The sequence below is a fragment of the Neofelis nebulosa genome, chromosome 3 (genome assembly GCF_028018385.1).
Source record: "Neofelis nebulosa isolate mNeoNeb1 chromosome 3, mNeoNeb1.pri, whole genome shotgun sequence".
Classification (NCBI taxonomy): domain Eukaryota; kingdom Metazoa; phylum Chordata; class Mammalia; order Carnivora; family Felidae; genus Neofelis; species Neofelis nebulosa.
In genome coordinates, this window is record NC_080784.1 from 103,971,946 (window position 1) to 103,993,757 (window position 21,812).

The 21,812-nt window shown below is 40.2% G+C and overlaps 1 protein-coding gene and 1 long non-coding RNA gene across 4 annotated transcripts in view; both read left to right on the top strand.

The window, feature by feature from the left end:
• Window positions 1–13,618, top strand: part of LOC131507123 (uncharacterized) — a 37,365-nt gene extending 23,747 nt beyond the window's left edge. Inside the window, exons 3-4 of the long non-coding RNA XR_009259341.1 lie at window positions 10,597–10,664; window positions 12,919–13,618. This is a non-coding gene — a long non-coding RNA (uncharacterized LOC131507123). The remainder of the gene's footprint in view (window positions 1–10,596; window positions 10,665–12,918) is intronic.
• A 178-nt stretch (window positions 13,619–13,796) lies between these two features.
• On the top strand, window positions 13,797–21,234 carry SMIM43 (small integral membrane protein 43). 3 transcript variants are annotated; one of them, XM_058721483.1, is made up of 3 exons: window positions 13,797–15,910; window positions 16,951–17,021; window positions 19,720–21,234. In XM_058721483.1, exon 1 carries the CDS (start codon window positions 14,611–14,613, stop codon window positions 14,800–14,802), a length of 192 nt encoding a protein of 63 aa, XP_058577466.1. In that variant the 5' UTR covers window positions 13,797–14,610; the 3' UTR covers window positions 14,803–15,910; window positions 16,951–17,021; window positions 19,720–21,234. The 3 variants fall into 3 exon arrangements, 1 of the variants encoding a protein (XP_058577466.1); XR_009259339.1 differs by having other exon boundaries at window positions 14,809–15,910; window positions 19,713–21,234; XR_009259338.1 differs by having other exon boundaries at window positions 14,809–15,910; window positions 19,754–21,234.
• The last annotated feature ends 578 nt before the right edge of the window (window positions 21,235–21,812 follow it).

A 21,812-nucleotide genomic window follows, 5' to 3' on the forward strand; every position in this document is an offset into this window, starting at 1 on the left:
TGGTTTATATAATGATGAGAGAGCTCATCAGCACTGTCAATGTGTCTTAATACCTGACTTGTGAAATAATAATAAAAATAATAGTTAACTTTTATTGAGCACTTACAAAGTTCTGGGCAATATTCTAAACTCTTTACATGTATTAATGCATTTGATCTTCACAACAAGCCAGTGTTGAGGGTATTATTATTACCTCCGTTTTCCAGATGAGCCAGTTGAGCCACAGAATATTGAAGTCACATGATGCTTGGGATGGAAGCCAAGATTTATTAATTCAGACAGCCTGGCTTTACACCCAGGGGCTCAATCACCATACTCTGCTATGAAGCAATGCTTATTTCTATGTGTTTGTAAAAAATGTTAGATTTAGGGGCGCCTGGGTAGCGCAGTCGGTTAGGCGTCCGACTTCAGCCAGGTCACGATCTCGCGGTCCGTGAGTTCGAGCCCCGCGTCAGGCTCTGGGCTGATGGCTCGGAGCCTGGAGCCTGTTTCTGATTCTGTGTCTCCCTCTCTCTCTGCCCCTCCCCCGTTCATGCTCTGTCTCTCTCTGTCCCAAAAATAAATAAAAAATGTTGAAAAAAAAAAAAAAATTAAAAAAAAAAAAAATGTTAGATTTACAGATTAATGAGTATTAAATTTTGACAAGTTGTATCTACAGTGATAGGTTTAAACAATTTGTACAGTTACTTTCCTATAGAAAAACTTTATTTTTCTTAATGTTTATTTTTCAGAGAGAGAGAGGCAGAGAGTGAGCAGGGGAGGGGCAGAGAGAGAGGGAGACACCAAATCTGAGCTGTCAGCACAGAGCCTGATGTGGGGCTTGAACCCATGAACCGCAAGATCATGACCTGAGCTGAAGTCAGACGCTTAACCAACTGAGCCACCCAGGCACCCCTAGAAAAACTTTAAAGAAAGACTGCTTTTCATTAATAGTTCAGTGAAAAAACAGAATTACTGTATCCCTTCTACCTTTCACTGACTGAAGAGTATAATTTTCACATCTTTGCAGGCTTACTTCACAATTTAATTCACGGTATTTAAAAAAATCATAGTGTGTACATAGTTTTAGAAACACACTGTTATGCATGAGTTATTTTACAAACATGATTATCAATAGTTTATCATGGAATTATGGGCAAACAGTTGTCCTTTAAATCAATTTTCTGCTTGTGTTGAAGTTGAAAGCAAATGTTGTCACATTAGTTTCTTGGCAGAGTGAGTCTGCAAACTTATTAGAAAGGTATGAGTACCAAACAGTTCTAGCTTTATAATACTGTCATGAAATGATTATTGTGATATTACAAAAGATACAAAATAATTGATTGTCAAGTGCTTGATGACAAAAATACTCAATGCTCTTTAGTATTAAATAATCTTTAAGATGAGATCAATTTTTGTTCAAAATTAGATGAAAATTGTGAAGCTATTTTCTTATGGTGATGGGGATGTAGAAAACTTCATTTTTAAGCCTGTACAATGGAGGTTTTTTGTTTTTGTTTTTTGTTTTTGCTTTTGCTTTTTAAGTCTTTAACTTAATTCCAGTTAATTAACATATGGTATTATATTAGTTTCGGGTGTACAATATAGTGATTCAACACTTCTATATGTCACCCTGTGCTCATCACAAGTGCCCTCCTCAATCCCCAGCACCTATTTAATTCATCTCCCCTCTGGTAACCATCAGTTTGTTAAGTATCTGTTTCTTGTCTCTCTCTCCCTCTCTCTCTTTTCCCCTTTGTTCATTTGTTTTGTTTCTTAAATTCCACATATGAGTGAAATTGCATGGTATTTGTCTTTCTCTGATGGACTTATTTTACTTAACATAATACATTCTAGTTCCTTCCATGCTGTTGCAAATGGTGATTTCATTTTTGATGGCCAAATAATATTCCAGTGTGTATATATACCTCCTCTTTATCCATTCATCAGTCGCTGGACACTTGGGCTGCTTCCATATCTTGGCTCTTGTAAATAATACTGCCATAAACATAGGGGTGTATGTATCCCTTTGAGTTAGTGTTTTTGTATTTTGGGGGTAAATACCCAGCAGTAATTACTGTGATTACTAGATCATAGGGCAGTTCTGGTTTTAACTTTTTGAGGAACCTCCAAACTGTTTTTTTTCCAGAGTGGCTGCATCAGTTTGCATTCCCGCCAACAGTGTAAGAGGGCTCTCCTTTCACCACTTTCTCACCAACACCGGTTGTTTCCTGTGTTGTTGATTTTAGCCACAATGGAGTTTTATTTATTCTAATCTGAAAGGGAATATAAACATTGCGTATGGTCACACTGTGTGTGAAGTACTGTCCTTAGCAGCCTACCTGGGAGGTCTTATTAATACAATAGTCTTTCTCTGATACTCTTTCTTACTTGGAAATGATATGGGCTTAATCAGAGAAGTTGAAGAACTATGTGTAGTACGCAGGGGCAAAATAACCTCTTGGCAGCTTGTAGACTTTCTTATGGGTGGGGTCAATTTTACTTAAAAGGGAGTTTGATAAACTGGTAGAAGCTAGGTTAGGTTGGTGCTCAGGCTTCCTGCATAACAAAGAAAGCAAAGGAAAGAAAATAATAATTTGGGTGGGAAGACAGTGTTAAAAGGAAAGAACACCAAACTTGTACAAATAGCCAACCAGGGCCTTTGGGAGCCACAGAGCTGTCTAATGGATATTTGTTTGCTCTGTGGTCTAAATTGTCCCTTTAGTCTCCCTTCCATAAATTCTCTGTTTTTCAGTCATGCTTTGTGGAGTGATTTTTCTCTTTTAGAGGAACCCATGTTGTGCTGAGTCCTGCTTATGATTTGCATATAGTGAAAAAGTGATTGCTTTTGGGAGCAGCTGATATGTAGGTTACATGTGAACAACTCTGCTTACTTGAAGGAAGTATGTCATGGCTGGGGGTGAACAGTGAGCAGTGGCTAACTTCTTCTGTTAATGTGTCCCAGGCCCTTCCGGGAACAAACTGCTTTCCTTAAAGAAGGCGCTCTGGATTCCAAGCCTACCCTGTCGTTGTGGCAGCTGGGAGCAATTCACACAGATACTCTCACTCTTCCACCACCCCTGGTTTTGGCAGGAAAAATCATAAGTCATTTGAATTTTGGAACTAGAAGGGACATGGACATAATTATGTTCAATTCCCTAATTTAGGGAACAGAAGTATAGAGAAATTAAAGACACGCCTAATGTTATGGCTCATGCTAGCAGGGGATGGTGAGAATCCAGGCTTCTTAAGTTTCCAACCAGTGTTCTCTCCACGACACCAGAAAATCTGAAGAAATCTGGAGAAGAAGGAGGAAAAATCATACTGGCAAATATAGCTAAGGCATCAGCGAAATGCTGAAACTGATATATGGCTGTTTTCCTCTTGCAATAAACTTTTGAGTTTTCATCTGAAAAAATACACAAGATAGAAGAAAACACGAAGAGACAAAAATGTAGGTAGCAGGTGCTAAGTTTTGTGCATGGAGTTGTGTGTTCATCTTTTCTCATAGGTGAGAAATGGTTCAACCACCAGCCGGGTGGGTGGAGAAAGGAAATTCTTGGTGGCATAAGTTTCAATCATAGCCCACCATCTCAGCCATAGAACACATGAAGAGGTCGTGATTATGAAGGGCCACACAGAAGAACCAGGTGTGCAATAGACTACAAGGAATATGCATTTTCTTCAGATGTCACAAAGCTTCATATTCATTACTGAGTAGTCACTATAATAGCATCACTTATTTCAACCAACAGTATCCACGATAGAGGAAAAAAAAACACACACACCTCATGACAGTAGCAATATTCTAATACCACTAACTCAAAAACACCCTGTACATTTTCTTTTTGCAGTGTTTTTCAGGTCACAGAAAATGGTGGGACAATCTCTTCATTGCTGAATTTATAATCTATACTTTTTGGATTCTTGACAAATGCTTTGAAGGTTACTGTATCTATGGTGCTGTTCATCTTGGTGTTTAAATGCTCATATCCATTAAGCCAAAAGAAAACACACATGAGCCATAAAAAGAGACTTTGCCTCTCCCAAGCCAGCAGCCTCTAGTCTGAGGTAATAATTTCAGTGGGAAGGATGAGAAGTTTCCTTAGACGGATTCCAGTGGCTTCCAGACAGCTGATACAAAAACCAGAGGGAGGGTTGGGGGGGCAGTCATTGTTGACTGCTTTATGGTGGGGATTACAAAAGGAATATCCAGATTTATTCTCTGTTGGAGGCCTTAGAATCTCTCAGTCTCTTTCACTAAGAATTTCTGTTTAGGTTCTAACCAGTATTTATGACAATGGGCCTTCTAATATGACATATTGTAGAGGCAATAATACCAAACCTATAGCTTAACCACTATGGAGTTGTTCTCTCTAAATAAGAAGATCCCAGGGAGAAGTAATTTTCTCATATATTAAATAGCATTGTGGCTTTCTGCATTAAGCATACTTACACGCTATGGGAAATAGTTCTTTGGGGGGATATAGTATGCCTTCCTATAACCGGTAGCCAAAGTAGATTATTTTAACGATTTAGACCTTATGGTAAAGCTCCTATTTTACTCAAAATAAAAGGTATCTATAAGAGTAGTATATGCATACAATAAAATATGTATTAGTCAGGGGTCTCCAGAGAAACAGAACCTATAAGGAGATTAGATAGATAGATAGGGAGGGAGGGAAATCTGCTTTACTTAGTCTACTGGTTGAGTGTTAATTTCATCCAGAAAAACACTCACAGATACACCCATAATAATGTTTGACCAAATGTCTGGATACCCTGTGGTCCAATAAAATTGACAAATGAAATTAACCACTACAGAATACTATCCAGCTTACAAAGGAAGAAAATTCTGACACATGCTATGATAGGGATGAAATTTGAGGACATTATCATAAGTGAAATAAGCTAGGCAGGAAAGGACAAATACTGTATGATTGCACTTATATAAGATACCTAGAGTAGTCAAATTCATAGAGACAGAAAGAACGGGTGGTTGCCTGGGGTGGAAGGGCAGGCGGTAAATGGGAAGTTATTATTGAATGAGTACAGACTTTCAGTTTTGCAAGATGAAAAAGTCCTGGAGATGGCTGGTGGTGATGGTTGCACAACATTATGAACGTGCTTGATAACACTGATCTGTACACTTAAAAATGGGTAAGATGATAAATTTTATCTTAAGTGTGTTTTACCAGAATTAAAAATAAAAAGAGAAGGAGGATTCTGGGAAGATGATGGGTTAGCAAGCACTAGGAATCTGTCTCCCCACTTAGACAACAATTGCACTGGTGGCATGATCTGTCCGATACAACTAATTTAGAACTTTGGAGTCTATAGCAGGCTTGCAATTCCAGAAGTTTGGACCTAAATAATCATATCAGGGATTACAGGCTCTAACTAACAGTGATTGTGAGCTCTGGGTAACATCAACTCTGTTGTAATTCCATGTTCCCTTTTACTCCTCTAGCCCAGGGGGCTATAATCTTGTGGTATTTTACCTTCTCCTTTTTGCTCCTTATATTCATTCAACAGCTGTGTAATTGACAACTGATTCCCAGTATTAAATTTCCCTGTGTTGGTTACCTACGGTGGTTTTGTTTTCTTTTTGGGAAACTGATAATACTTTTCTTCAATTAGATTAGGTCAATTTAGGTCATATGCCCCCTCCTGGACAAAAAAAAAAAAGAAAAGAAAAGAAAAGAATCATTGTATTCCCTAAATGACTTTTAGATGACTGGGACCCACATCCCCAGTACAGTTTCCTCTAAGTCATATGAGATACACAGAAAAGAGGTAGATACCTGAATAAAGTCAGGACACTATGAATGAGGAAGACAGAGGGATGAGGTGCTTGGTTTGGTTAGGCAACCAAAGGTATTCAAGTTTACCCAGCTAGCAAGAGATAAAGCCAAGATACATGTCCAAGTCCAAAGGACTCAAGACTGTTTCATCACTACAATACAGTGTAGGGTAGAGTGTATAGGGCTGGGACTAGGACCCAAAGCTGTTCGTTACCAGTTTGCCTATGTATGTCTTTTTTTTTTTTTTTTTTGGTGGCATTTTTTATTTATTATTTATTATTATTATTTTTAAATTTATATCCAAGTTACTTAGCATATAGTGCAACAATGATTTCAGGAGTAGATTCCTTAATGCCCCATATCCAATTAGCCCATCCCCCCTCCCACAACCCCTCCAGTACCCTCTGTTTGTTCTCCATATTTAAGAGTCTCTTATGTTTTGTACTCTCCCTGTTTTGATATTCTTTTTTGCTTCTCTTCCCTTCCCTTATGTTCATCTGTTTTGTCTCTTAAAGTCCTCATATGAGTGAAGTCATATGATATTTGTCTTTCTCTGACTGACTAATTTTGCTTAGCGTAATACCATCTGGTTCCAACCACATAGTTGCAAATGGCAAGATTTCATTCTTTTTGATTGCCGAGTAATACTCCACTGTATATATACTATATATATATATATATATATATATATATATATATACATATATATATATATACACACAATATATATATATATTTATATATATATACATACATATATAGTATATATAGACATTGTATATATATAGTATATATATAGTATATATATACATTGTGTATATATATATATATATATATATATATATATATATATACATATACCGTATACACACACACACACTGCACATCTTCCTTATCCATTCATCCATCAATGGACATTTGGGCTTTTTCCATACTTTGGCTATTGTTGATAGTGCTGCTATAAATATTGGGGTACATGTGTCCCTTCAAAACAGCATACCTGTATCCCTTGGATAAATACCTAGTAGTGCAATTGCTGGGTCATAGGGTAGTTCTATTTTTAATTTTTTGAGGAAACTCCATACTGGTTTCCAGAGTGGCTACACCAGTTTGCATTCCCACCAGCAGCGAAAAGAGATCCTCTTTGTCCACATCCTCGCCAACATCTGTTGTTGCCTGAGTTGTTAACGTTAGCCATTCTGACAGGTGTGAGGTGGTATCTAGTTGTGGTTTTGATTTGTATTTCCCTGATGATGACTGATATTGAGCATTTTTTCATGTGTCAGTTGGCCATCTGGATGTCTTCTTTGGAGAAGTGTCTATTCATGTCTTTTGCCCATTTCTTCACCGGATTATTTGTTTTTTGATAAGTTCTTTATAGATTTTGGATACTAACCCTTTCTCTGATGTGTCATTTGCAAATATCTTCTCCCATTCTGTTGGTTTCCTTTTAGTTTTGCTGATTGTTTCCTTCACTGTGCAGAAGCTTTTTATTTTGATGAGGTCCCAATAGTTCATTTTTGCTTCCGTTTCCCTTGCCTCCAGAGATGTGTTGAGTAAGAAGTTGCTGCAGCCATTGCCTGTGTATATCTTGAGGGCGGCTTGGACCCCTAGATCTGGGAATGCGGGCCCTAGTTGTTGGGGTCACCAGATCTTATAAGCTGGCATTTTAGTAAAGGAGTATGGATTACAGAAAAATTCTACTTTTCTCCAATTTCTTTTTCCCTTGTGGCAGTTCAGTTTTAGTCCTATGTATGTGCATGTACATCTGCAAGCCCATGGCTGTGATTATTATCAGCTCATATAGAAGTCTGCAGACCTTCCATTAGAGACGACAGTTTCACTGCTGCCATTATTGAAGTTGTGCTGAACAAAAGATATATTGCTCTATAATGCTCAGATTTTTTATTTTGCTACATGACATAGTATTGATCAAGTCTAAAGGCACCCACAGTCACATCGACTTTTTCTAGTGTTCCTGCTAACTTACTGGAAAGAGTCTAAATTAAAGAAATAGTGGTTGGCTGTTAGCACAATCTGTCACTTAATTTTTTTTTCAATATTGCACAGACTTGGGTATATTCTGTTATGTTTTAAAACATTATAAACCAAGGACAGAGTCTAGATTTTTTTTTCTGTAGAATTATTCTTAGTGGTGAATTCTGGATTTCAAAGGCTACCCACATAATATGATCTCCCACATACCCCTCAAATAAGTTTCTTCCTTAGATTTCCCTCCCGCACTCCTTTCCTTCCTTCCCACTGGAATTCCTAAATGGTTATGTGAGATTTAAGCAGTTTATCATTTACACTTTACTTATTTCTTGAAGAGGATCTCATTTTGTAAGTATTGCAAAACTGTGTAAGTCATCCTTTTGGGATGGAGTAGGAAAAGAGGTGAGGGTGTGGAGAGCAAGTCCTATTGTCAGGGTGTTACAATAACTGTTGGTTAACTTAAGAGGACTCCCTGAGGTAGAACAACTCACTTTTCTCCTCTTCTGCAGCAGTAAACATTCCTATAGATGTTCTAATTCTAACCTAGAGGGTTTGTAAGGGTTGTGAAGAGTGTAAATAAGGGGCAATTCCAAAGAAGCCCAGCTTGTATTATGTAGAAATCAACATGGTGGTACATTTGTATATGGGGAAGAAGCAGGGGATATGGGGTGTCAGAGGGACATGTATAGTATGGCTGGGGTATTTGGGGGCCTTTAAGAGTTGCCAGGATCACTGGGGTGATAAAGGTCCTGACTAGCTAGGACAGAGCTTCTTAGGGCCTGGAAACTTCCATAGAATATGGATCTCATCCTCAGCACATGCATCAGTGCTTTACAGGAGATCCCATCTAAGCAGAGACCATCTAACTACCTGTAACCCAGTTTTTAAGGTCCTAGCCACCTAGAAAGGTGTGCAGTGACTTAAGAACCCAATGTTAATAATCATGGTCCACAGCATATTTTGAGGTCAGAGCATGGTGCGAAATATTTCTTCCATTTCTTTTGGGTGCCTTTCAGGACAAATTAAGTTAGCCTTAGAAAGATACCTGGAGAGGCACCTGGGTGGCTCAGTTGGTTGAGCGTCTAACTCTTGATTTTGTGAACATTATCTTGTTTAGTCTGTGTTCAGATTACCATGTTTGTCTCATGCATATTTTCTTTCTTTCTTTCTTTTTTTTTTAAAGCAACTCTTAAAAAAGAAATAAGGCAACTCTTGATTTTGGCTCAGTTCCTGATCTCACAGTTCATGAGACTGAGCCCCATGTTGGGCTCTGCCCCGACAGCATGGAGCCTTCTTGGGATTCTCTCTCTCCCTCTCTCTCTCTGCATCCCCCGCCCCTCAAAAATAAATAAATAAACTTAAAAAAAATAAAGGTGCCTGGAAGTCTCTTTTTCTTATTCTCCCACTTTTATCCTTCCCTTGTCTTGGGGAAGCTGCTTCCATCCTGCACTTACTCCCAACAGGTAAGTCCTGGGAGGTTTCACCCTGAGGTGGTGACAGTAGAACTTTACAGCCCTTCTGTGGTGTTTTCTTAAGTCTTTAGAGTCTTTTTTTTTTTAAGTTTATTTATTTATTTTGAGAAGCGGCGAGGGGCAGAGAGAGAGAGGGAGAGAGAGAGAATCCCAAGCAGCCTCCGTGCTGCCAGCTCAGAGCCCGACTTGGGGTTCAAACCCACAAACCATGAAATCATGACCTGAGCTGAAACCAAGAGTCTGATGCTTAACAGACTGAGTCATCCAGGTGCCCGGGTCTTCATAGTCTTTAGAGAAGCACACTTATTTATAAGACAAACTCTTCTATTGCTACCCTTAATCACTTCTCATAAATAGCTTTGATGCTTGTTATGATAAAAGATCCCTCCCTATCAGAGGTGAGGGTGAGGAGGAAAAGAGCAGACAAAGGGAGAGAGAACCCTATTCTATTTTTTTTTTTCCAACGTTTTTTATTTATTTTTGGGACAGAGAGAGACAGAGCATGAACGGGGGAGGGGCAGAGAGAGAGGGAGACACAGAATCGGAAACAGGCTCCAGGCTCCGAGCCATCGGCCCAGAGCCTGACGCGGGGCTCGAACTCACGGACCGCGAGATCGTGACCTGGCTGAAGTCGGACGCTTAACCGACTGCGCCACCCAGGCGCCCCGAGAACCCTATTCTAATATACACCATAGCTGTCCATAGCCAGGACCTGGAACAGCCCTGGGTCAATATCCAGTTGTTCTGAGACTTGTAAGGAGTGGACTGAGGAGTTGAATGATACATAAAGTCTGACTCTGAGTAGTGCCATGTTATGTGGACGCATATGTAGGGTCAACTTTGTGGACAGTAGTATGGGATTGTAATGACGTAGCCTGCATCTACTTTACCAGTTTGCATACAAGGGCTTTCTTTTTAGGTGCTAGAACCAGACAAATGCTTATCTATAGTAAGTGTCCTTTCTTCCCTTTAAATTCTTAGGTTTTCTTTCCATAGATTTCCATTAATATGCATACTTAGGTAGAGAAAGATTGTGTCTTATTTCTATGGAGTCATTTATATAATAGAAACTGAATTCAGACCATCTTATGAGGTGTATAAATATGACCAGAGGCTTAAAAGTACTGGGAACATGTAATAAGTGTAATAAGTTATTTTTTGTTGTAGCAACATTATTTCAAATATAGATCCTACTGAGAGTGACTATGAGGATATATTAGTTAATATTTATAAATCTATTTAAGCTGCTCAGATAAATGGAAAATCTAAATAGTTATGGTCAGGAAGGCTGAAATGGGTTTGAACGTGGTGACCTAAAACTTTCATCCCTTGGCTTCTTTCCTCAGCATCTCCAGGCAAACACTGGCTCATTTGAAGCTTTTACCTTCAAGATTTCAAAGAAAGGAGCTAAGATGTAAGTAAGCAAAAGGTATATATTTCTTGAAATGTGTTTTCTTTAAGTTTGTCACTCAAAAGAAAAAAAAGTGTGATCATTAATTTGATGGTGATACACAAGAAAATGGTACTTTCTTCTGGGAGACAGGATACCATGGGGGTTGAGAGTGAAGGTTCTGGAGCCAAACTCCCTTGGTTCACATCCCAATTTTGCCACTTGTTAGCTGTGTGGCTTTAAGGAGGTCATGTAACCTCTCTGTGTTTCAATTTCCATCCTTTGATAGCTTGGCTATCTGGATGGCAATGTGCCAAATGGCATATTTCAAACACTTTATTGATTTTAAGCATATAACATATGTAAAGTGTGTAAGTAATGCTTTCCCAGTCAGTATTCCCATCTGCCAGCTGCCATTAAACACTACTCCTCGCTACAATAAGATCTACTGGAAAACCAGTGGCAGCTCACAGAATGGAAGAGAGGCAGGAGAGTCAAGTTTGGGAAAGGGGCAGAGTAAAGGACATCACGGAGGCGGGCAATGAGAGCCACACCCAGGTCACTCCCAGGACTGGTCTGGGTCTTGGAGTTTCTCTGCCACTGGGATGCATCTAACCTCCAAACATTTCCTCCTGTTCTGACTGCTCCCAAACTTCAGAGTTGTGGAATTGAGGATATTTGGCTGAGTTTCTGGCATGGCTCTTTCTGCCCTTCTTCCTGCATTGTATCAGGAGTGAGTAAAAGATATATCTGACCCTCTTGGTTTCCATAATGGGAGGTGGCAGTGGAAAGCAGTCACTGGATTCTGTCCTCCTATCAAGATTAGGTAAAATGGAGTATTCTACCAGTAAGAACATGTGGTGCTTCACAAATCTTACAAATCTCTGCTTTCAGGTAAGACTTTAAATTCTCCTCAGTAGCTCCATGAGCCATAGTGTGGTGGTAATTGTTTAACAACTGGCTCTCTTGGCCCTGATTTGTGACATCTGGACATTTCCAAGGGCAAACACTCCCACTGTGGCCAATTTCAGGCTACCCACATGACATCTGAGCACAGCTGAAAAGAGATTTTCAGGGCACCTGGGTGGCTCAGTCAGTTGAGCGACTGACTTTGGCTCAGGTCATGATCTCAGTCTGTGAGTTTGAGTCCCATTTGGGGCTCGTGCTGACAGCTGGGAGCCTGGAGCTTGCTTCGGATTCTGTGTCTCCGCGTCTCTCTCTCTGCCCCTCCCCTGCTCACACTCTCTCTCTCAAAAATAAAATAAAAACATAAAAAAAATTTTAAAAAGATGTACAGTAATATATACTATTATATAATATTTCAGCCATACAGCTACAACAGATGTAAATAACCTCAAGTGCATAGAAAATAGTGAAATGTAGTAAAATAATTCAGAAGTAATTAGTTTTTATTTATGAGTATTTATTTATGAGTATTCATTACCTTTGTTGTTAACATAATTTATAAGTTTATATGATTTTTTTGCTGTTTATTTTGTATTTATTTTGAGAGAGAGAGGGAGGGAGAGAGAGAATTCCAAGCAGGCTCTGCACTGTCTGTGCAGTGCCCAATTCTGGGCTTGAATCCACAGAGCATGAGATCATGACCTGAGCTGAAATCAAGAGCTGGATGCTCTTGGACTGAGCCAACCAGGCACCCCTATATGATTTAATTTTTAACAATAGCTGTATTTTAACAAATGGCTTGCAAAATTTTTCCAAATAATTTATGAGCCAGCACACCACTGCCTATGAGATGGATTAATAATCAAGAGAAAGATTTCTTATAGTGTACAATGCTTGGTGAGATGCCTAGGAGCTAGAAATTTTGCACAGTATATTTTTATACACTGGGAATCCTCAGCAACAGATTAATAATAGTATCTGACATTTATCTAGCAAAACACATTCTTATTCAACATCCTAATTTATTTTTTATCCTTACAACAAACCCAGGGAAAAGGTAAGCAAGGTATATTACAGGTGAGGGGACTGAGTCAGAGAACTGAAGTAACCTCTGACAGGTGGAGTAGAAACTAGATTTGGGTCCTCGAGACTACCAGTTCACAGCTTTTTCCATACCATCCTGTTTCTTTGAACCCTTGCCATCCCTGGAGTAGCCATTTATTACAGGCAGACTATTAAATAATCTGGAATGTGTATGTCAAGACTTATTCCCTGAATTCAGCCCAGGGGGCTCTCCTGTATCTTCACAAATAAAAAATGAATTAAGTCAGAGGCCCATGAAATGGACAATGACAACATGTTGCATTACCAGCTTTGATGGCAAGACTCCAAGATGGCCCCTGATGATCCTTACCCCTGATGTGTTCATGTCCTTGGACTCCTTCACTGTAAGGCTCACCTGTGTGACTAATAGGACATTACAGAAGTGTTGATATATGACTTCTTAAGCTAGCCACAAAGAGCTAGCCTTGTTCTCTTGGGCCACTTGCTATGGGAGAAGCCAGCACAGTGTTACAAGGACACACAAGCAGGCCTGTGGAGAAGTCCACATGGGAAAGAGCTGAGGCCTCTCACCAACAGCTAGCACTGTTCTGGTGATAAAAGCGAGCTACCTTGGAAGTGGATCCTCCAGTTCCAGACAAGCCTTCAGGTGACTGTGGCCTTGCCTGACATCTGACCCTAACCTCGTAAGAAACTCCAGGTCAGGATCACCAAGCTAAGTGCTACCAAACTCTTAACTCACAGAAACTATGAGAGAGAACCAATGTTTCTGTTGTCTTAAGGCATTGAGTTTTGGGGCAATTTGTTACACAGCTCTGGATAAACTGGGTTTCTTTACAAGCTACACCATATAGACTATGGGTGATCTTAACCAAATACAGATAGGTGTTAGGGACTTAAACGAACATTTCAAGTAATTGTTGATTGTATTGTTTCTGCTTTCCACCAAGGAAATTCAGTTTCAAGTCAACATTCTGTGAAGCTTTATACAATATAACTTTTGAAATGCGTTTTGTTGTTAATGCTTTTCTTTCCTTTTTTTTTTTTTTTTTAAAGAGTTTCAGGCTCTACCTACTGAGCCAGCCAGTTACTCCTTTTTTTTAATGTTTATAATGTTTGTTTATTTTGGGGAGAGGGCGGGGCGGGGGGGGGGAGAGTTGGTGGTTAGAGAGAGAGGGAGAGGCAGAATCCCAAGCAGGCTCCAGGCTCTGAGCTGTCAGCACAGAGCCCAGCGCAGGGCTTGACTTCGGGAACCATGAGATTATGACCTAAGCAGAAGTCGGAGGCTTAACCTACTGAGCCACCCAGGTGCCCCTGTTATCAATGCTTTTCTAAGTGGCCTGTTGTTGTCCATAGAAAAGAGCACTCTGGACTGAGTACGTGTGCGACTCTGAAGAGCAAGGCAGGTTGAACTGGAATTCACTCAGGCACCATGAAGTCATCTCACAGAAGGAAGTCATCTAATAGCCCTTTAGACCCCACCTTCACTGCTACCTTTAATTCTTTTGGGTTTCTGGGCCATGGCATGTTTTCCCTCTGGGAAAACCAGGACAGGGGAAAATATCCAGAAATCAATTAATTAGGAAGGGAGGGGACTAGGAATCCATTGGATGATGGGGGTGGAAATCTTAAAATCATTTGCAAAACACCAGCCCCAACACCCCTTGGAGACTGAGCCGTGACCTCTTCTCCTGGCGTCCCCGCCCGCTAAATTCGCTCCTAGAAAAATCCGCTCACGTCCCCAAGAGCGCAGGAGAGGATCTCAGCGAAGCGGGAGGCTCTCGTGCCTGCTGGGAGAGGCGGAGCTGGGATTAACCAGCTCCTTGGCGCTTTTCCTCCGAACTGGGGGAGGCCGAGCACGGACCGAGAAGTAGGCGCCCAACGCCGGGCGCCCGTAAGGGGGCGGAGGAGACTCGGAGGTGGGAGAGCGGGTGGCAAGCCTGGTCCGCCGGCTGCTATCCGCGCCTAGCGCGCACAACCACCGAGCGCCGGCGCCTCCAGCATGGAGTGGGAGCTCAACTTTCTGCTCTACCTGGCGCTCTTTTTCTTCCTGCTCTTCTTACTTTTCCTCTTGCTCTTCGTGGTCATCAAGCAGCTGAAGAACTCTGTGGCCAGCACGGCTGGGGCGCTCCAGCCCGGGCGTCTCTCACTGCACCGGGAACCTTGGGGCTTCTCCCGAGAGCAAGCGGTGTGACCCGTAAGGCGCGGGCACTAGCGGGAGGGCACGGAGCTGCGCGGGCGCCAGGCCGGGTCTTAGCCTCGACTCTCTGTCCGCGTGGCCACCCAGGTTCCAGTGCTAGGCTCCGTGGTAGCGCTGGCAGGTTCGGTCGGAGGTGTAAGGGGCCTGCGGAGGGGCGAGTTTCTCGGCCCCTCGGGGAGGCTCTGGGCTTGAAGCACGCTCTGTTGCCAGGCACGGTGGGTGTATGGGGTCTGGGCTAGCGCTGTGCTCTTAGGAATGGACCCTCAGCTTTTCCGGGGTGGGGAGAGAGGGAGAAAGAGAGACGTTCAGCCTTTGGAGCCGGAATGGCTTTGGGCACCTGCAAGCTCTTCTTCCCAGTCCCACTGCATTTTAGCTTGTTCCCAGAGGATGGCAAGCTAAATCATTCGGATAATTCAGCCCAACCTTCCATACCAAATTTGATTCCAAAAATCGAATGTCAACCTAAATGTCCAAATTATTTAGACTATGGGCTTTGGGACAGGGAGCCCTGGGAAACAGTGCACACTTGAAGTATGCCGAATACTGCTTTAAATATCTTTGCCCTTTGGTAGAGGCTAACTGAGGTTCGTCTGGCAGCGGCCTATCTTCCCCTAAATCCTTACTCCTCTCCTAGCCACCGACCCGGTTGATGGCTACAGAGTTGCCACACCGGGTGGGTTTAGAATCTGGAACAGCGGGACGGCGAGACTTAGAAGTCATTTGAGAGGTGCCTTGGGGTTGCTCTGGAGGGCCGGTGAAAAGAGGTACTGTTTACACGTTTTAGGGCAATAGGAAAAAGAGGACTGGAGGAGCAAGGATGTCTTTTCAGAATACATGACTAGACCATTTGCGAGAAGATTGACCGGCAGCAATAAACTTCTCATTAATGTGCCCTAAGCACCCTCCAGGCAATGTCAGTTTGGGGAAATAAGAGTTTCATCTTCCAGATGCTTTTTGTTCGATTTTTGCTGTCTCGAGTTCTGGAGTCAAGCTGCCGCCCTGGGTTGGTGCCTTGAAGGCGGCAACTGCAGCTCCGGTTGGTAATGGGAAACCCTTCACAGAGGGGACCTGAACAACCCGAGATGGACGTCTTCTGCCAATGGTAAGAGGGCACCGCCCCGGATGACACTTTGTCCCTGGTTACAGCTAAACTTCTGAAGACCCAGGGCCTGAAAAAGTGAGAGGTTAAGATGGAGGAAATGGGAGCAATGAAAGAACTCTCTCACACTTAGAACTGATGAACTTCTATTAGAACTGAGGAGCCAAACTGATTCCTAACTCAGGGCAAGAATCAGTGTCTATGTAGAGGAGCGTAGAAATTAGAATGGGATGTGAGGAGTGTTTGCAATTTTAATAAACATTCTACTCTTTTGGAAAACAGTGCAGGGGGTCTAGGAGTTGAAATATGTAATGCAGGTATCTTTTGTCTTCAGTAAGGGTTAGGATTAGTCACATTAAGGTGGGATAAGCTGTCCATGTCATGACTGAATTTTGAAAATATTTATTAATCTGAGGTAAAATGACCATGTAGAGAGGATAAAAACAACAAAATACTAAGTTTTGCCTAAGTTGATAATATGAAAGTGAAGCAGAAGACAATTACTTTGTTAATTCAAGGTAAGGAAAAATAGTCTCATGTAGGTAAACATAATTATGGGGAAATTTTTTTTTTATTTGGCTGAGACATTCAGATACTTTCCCATAGTTCTATTTCACTTTGCTTCAATAGAGCTGTTGTTAATGAAGTATAGGTGTGTGTATGTATGTGTATATATACGCATATATTTCTCTCTATATATAAATATATATAATTCTATCTGTCTATCCATCCTTCTCTTTATCAGAGCTATAGTATGACTTCATTTGAATTTCCAGTTTGAATCCCAGAATCAACTGCAGTGACTCTATCTTGTATTTTAAACAATAGGTCTCTAATTGGCTGACACTTCCATAGTGGCATTTAACTATAGGGTTATATGGTTAATATGGACACTGAAGATGAGTGTAGGAGTAGTTAATTAGCAATTATACTTGTTTACAAGGATGGAAAACAATCGCTTCGTACTTTATTAATAACTGGACTGAAAATTATTTTAACCACCTCCTTGACTTCTTGATTTTGTAATCCTTTAATCTTCCTAGCAGTGCCACTGGTGTCCAGGGGTGTAAACGAGCCCTGACTCTTCTAGAGAGGAGACTCTGGAGAACTGAGGGTGAGTAGTGTGCTGCCATCCCAGGATTAATCTGGGTTGTGGTTCTACTGACTTTGTTTGAAAGGACATGAAAGGACATGAAAGGAATGGTTACTTTTCTATCTTGTGCCCAGTGCCATTTTATACCCTCCTTGTAATCTATTAATTACTAAGTTGCCATTTTAATAGGCAAAAAAAAAAAAAAAAAAAAGAACAAAAAACAAAAAACTATTTATTCCTGTTACTCGATCACTGCCTGCCTGGAATGTGGCCCTAAACTCTGGGAATTAAGCTTCTTCACATTTGCTCCCAGAACTTGCAGCTGGTGTTCTCCTGCCTCACTCCTGCTTGGTTAGGCACTGTGCTTTTGAAACTTTGACACCTGTACTTGAAATGCCTTTTTCTATTAATTTATTCAATCATCATTTTTCCCAAACTCAACAAAGACTGACCTCCCAAATTAGAACTACTTCTGAACTCACTTTTTTTTCTATCTGTATGTATTCTTGATCTAATGCTCTAACACCCACAATGCTCTAGTTTCCCAGTTTGTACATGTTGGCTGTTCCATCCGCTGACCACATTCCGATCCTATCATTATCTCAAATTGATTTTCAAAGATGCTATGCATGTGGGTTAAACATTAAAACATTTGAAAAATAAGGAACGTTTAAAATAACGGCTCACTATTCAAATGTAACTTGATTATAGAAGATTCTTATGTTCTATTTCAAATAGAAGGTATTTAGTGACTCTTCAGCCATGTTAGAAGCTGAGTTGAATTTCTTACATTATAAGGAAATGAGCCATAATTCAGTTATTATGAAATGTTAGTATTTTATGTCAGGTGTTCTTATTTCATTGCTGTGTCTAAATTTCAGTTGTTTAAAATGACTTCGAATTTTATTAGGGTAAATAATCTTGATTGTTTCACTGATTTCCAAACCTGTCAATGCAGTGAATCAGCAGTTCCACTTGGAAAGATAACCATTTTAAGTTGAATGAGAATGACATCACACTCACACCTGCAAAATCTAAAATGTCTAATAAAGTAGACTCCTATATCTGAACTTCAATTTTAGGGCACAGCTGTACATGCAGGACTGATGCCATCTGGTGCAGTTCCACAGAATAAGAGAGAAAATTTACCCAGAGTGTGCCATGCACTGGCTTTTCTGGGAATGACAGGTTGCCAGGATTTGTTTTTGGTTCACTTGTAGGGGTGGAAACTTGGAACTAGGTGAGTTGTTTTACATGCAACATCCCCATTTATAGCTTGACATTTCATATTTCCAATTTTGTTTACAGTTTCAAAATAAGTGCAAAAGAGCTAATTTTTTTTAATCGCCCCAAATTTAAACATTGTATATAGTTAACCATTTAGGATAGTGGTAAATATTTACTTCTTCTAACTCATACCTGCTAATCTAGGGATGTTTAGAATACTAATGGTGCTAGTGCAATACATAGAAAGTATTTACAGAGTACTATACTTTGGTTTTAGTTTTTATAACTACTCTGGGGCAGGTGTACTTATTATAGCTAAAACCACAATTAAAATTCTGGGATCATTAGGAAATCACTGTCAGGCGTCTGTGTCACTTACAAGAGGAAGTTAAAAATGGAGTTGCAGATCCTTGCAGTTGATTTTTGTTATTTGTTTGTTTTTTTGTTTGTTTTCGTTTTGTTTTGTTTTGAATCAGTGAAATGAATTATCAACTCTACATTTCTTACTTTGTCCACACAAAATGAAGTTACAGATTAAATAATAATGTGGTTAATTATCTGAGTAGTTAGCATCTTACCACATAAGAATTTGGGTGATCAGAAGGGCCAACCTATGTTTAGAACAGTAGTTAGAATATAATAGGCATTCAGAAAAAACTTCCTGATGAATTCAGCTAAAAATCCTCTTGTTTTCCTTAACAGCAGCTATTTTATGTAATAAGCCTAATAATTTTCTTCCACTGTTGTGCTGTGTAGATGTGGATGGGTTGAAGTTAAAATTAAAAAAAAAAAAATTAGTGTTTGTTTATTTCTGAGACAGACAGAGCTAGAGCACAAGTGGGCAAGCGGCAGAGAGAGAATCGAAAGCAGGCTCCGTGCTGTCAGTGCAACACACAATGCAGGGTTGGAACCAATGAACCGTGAGATCATGACCTGAGCCAAAGTCGGATACTCAACCCACTGAGCCACCCAAGCGCCCCTGAAGTTAAAATTTTTATACTTAACTTGATTTTTTCTATGACTCTCTGAAGTTACTTGAACTTTATTGAATATATATATGGATTCTTCTGACAAGTTTTTTTTGTTTTTTTTTTATTAAAAAAAAGGGAAGGGGCAGAGAGAGAGAGAGGGAGACATAGAATCTGAAGCAGGCTCCAGGCTCTGAGCTGTCAGCACAGAGCCTGACGCGGGGCTCGAACTCACAAACCCAGATCATGACCCGAGCCGAAGTTGGATGTTTAACCGACTGAGCCACCAAAGCACCCCTTGGTTTTTTTGGTTTTGTTTTTTTGTTTTTTTACATTAAGATGGAAATTTTACTTTCCTATTGGGAACCAAGATGGATTGCTCTCTCGGTAATACAGTAGGAAGTTATTGGACTTAAGGGTAGCTTAAACAAAGTAGGGATTTTGTTTCGTTCTCATGTGACAAGGAGGTCGGGGGTAAACTATTGCTGGTGTTGGTTCAGCAGCTCACAGATGTCAGGGCCAAGGTGGCCCATGAGGTTCCCTTGGCTTTTCCCATAGGTCCCAAGATGGTTGCTGCAACCCCCACCAAGAAGATGAAGGAAGCTGAAAGAGGAAATGAGGCATACCATTTTGAGTCGGCTTCCTTTTAAAGAGCTTTCTCAGCAGCCCAGCAACTTTTACTTACATCTCATTGGCCAGACTGTGTTATATCTGCAAGGTTGCAAGAGAAATGTAGTTTTTGTAGCTGGACATAAAACAGCCTTCAACAAAAAATCTGAGGAAATCTAAGGAAAATGATGATTGTGGATCTTTGGGGAACAGAGTAGCAGTCTGTGCTCTGGCTACAAAATACAGTTGTAAAGGAGCATAACGTTTGAAACAGATCAAAACTGCAACTCCTTCACAACTAACAATACTCCAGGCAACACTGCTCTGCTCAGACAGTAAGCAGAGTGAAGACATGCTAGCTTTTTTCATGAAACACCTGCCAGGACTGGCTTTTGCAATCAGCTGTTGGCTTCCCCCACATCAGGATTTTCTAGAGGAGGACCCTGGGAACCTGTATGCTTCCTCAGTGGACATAATCTATGGAGGTTTGGAATGGGATAAAGAATATTCTACCTTGCTGCTTTCCCATCTGCTTCACGTATTCTAATTTTCCTTACAGATTTTTGGTGGAGTCTAGTTTTTGTTTGATCCCCTAAAAGGATCATCCCTTTCATATATAGGAGAAGGTAATCTATGTAAAGAAAGGCTACTTTACTCCCTTCTGTGACTCCACCACCAACCTAGGAATATCCTGGGAGAAGACTTGCTTCTCAAAGCTGCTTCCGTAATCAGCCTACATCCTGCCTAAGCAAAGGGAGAAGAAACACTTCCCACATCCAAGGCTGTCCAAAAGAACTCTCTGTGGTGACAGAAATGTTCTATATTTGCACTGTCCATTATGGTAGCCATTAGCCATGTGTAACTAGTGAACACTCGAAATGTGGCTAGTGTGACTGAGGAAGTAAATTTTAATTTTATTTAATTTTAAATAATTAAAATGTAAATAGCCATATGTGACTAGTGGCTATTGTATTGTACAGCTCCAGTATTCAACCTTCTTTTCCTTGTGTTTCACCAACCACCTGGGAGGGGTTTGGGACAGTCATGTGTTTGGTGTTTCATGGTCTTCACTGTTCCACCTTGCCATTGAACTTGTCTCCCAGAGAAAAGGAAAAATGGTATCTTCGAACTAAATTCAAGATGTTAACTTGATATCTGCACATTGCACATATTTCTGTATAAATGCAGTGATCTCTTGGGAATAGGTCCTGTGATTGATTTTTGTGATAATTGGTGATGGAAAAATGGTGGTGATGGTCCATTTAGCATTCTTGGTGAACGTTATGTGTTCCTAGTGAGGGTGAGTCAGTGGGAATTATTTTGTTCTGTTATGCTTAATTCTGTTTTACTTTATTTTTGTAGTATCGTGGCTGCTAAATGATTATCCCATGTATGTTTTTCAAACGACTTAGTGGTTTATATTTTTAAAAAGGCTGTGGAATAAAAAAAATAATTATATGTAACTCAGCTTTTTGTGTGTGTGAATTATTATTATGCATAATTTTTAAAGAGTTAATTAGGGTGAGATTAATGGATAGAAGGAAGTATTTATTTTTATATCAGATTTCCTTTTTAGTGGGCATGTCTGTATGCCAATTAATGTCCTTTTGAAATATTAAATAATATTTTAATTGTATTTGGAGTTTGGATAAAATACGAGGGTGGTGATGGTATTGGGGTAGTTTTTTCCTCAAGTATCTGGTTCTTCTATACTGAGAATCACTTAGATTTTGTTTCTCTATTGTGCCTTCTTTGGGGTTATTTGTTTTTTTATTACTGAGTTATAGAAATGCTTGTTATTTCTAGACACTATTGAATTATGAGATGTATGCTTTACAGCAGTTTTCTCCTAGTTTGTGGCTAGCCTATTCATTTTTGTAGCAATGTCTTTAAAAGAGGTATTTTTAATTTTGAAGTTAGATTTAGCCACTTTTTCCTTTTATCTTTTTTTATTTTCTCTGTCTTCTCTAAGAGACTTTTGCCTGTCTTTAGGTCACAAAAATATTGT

What these genes read in the sequence shown, in the direction of transcription:
- SMIM43 (XM_058721483.1), top strand. Translation starts at nt 14,611, where the DNA reads ATGGAGTGGGAGCTCAACTTTCTGCTCTACCTGGCGCTCTTTTTCTTC.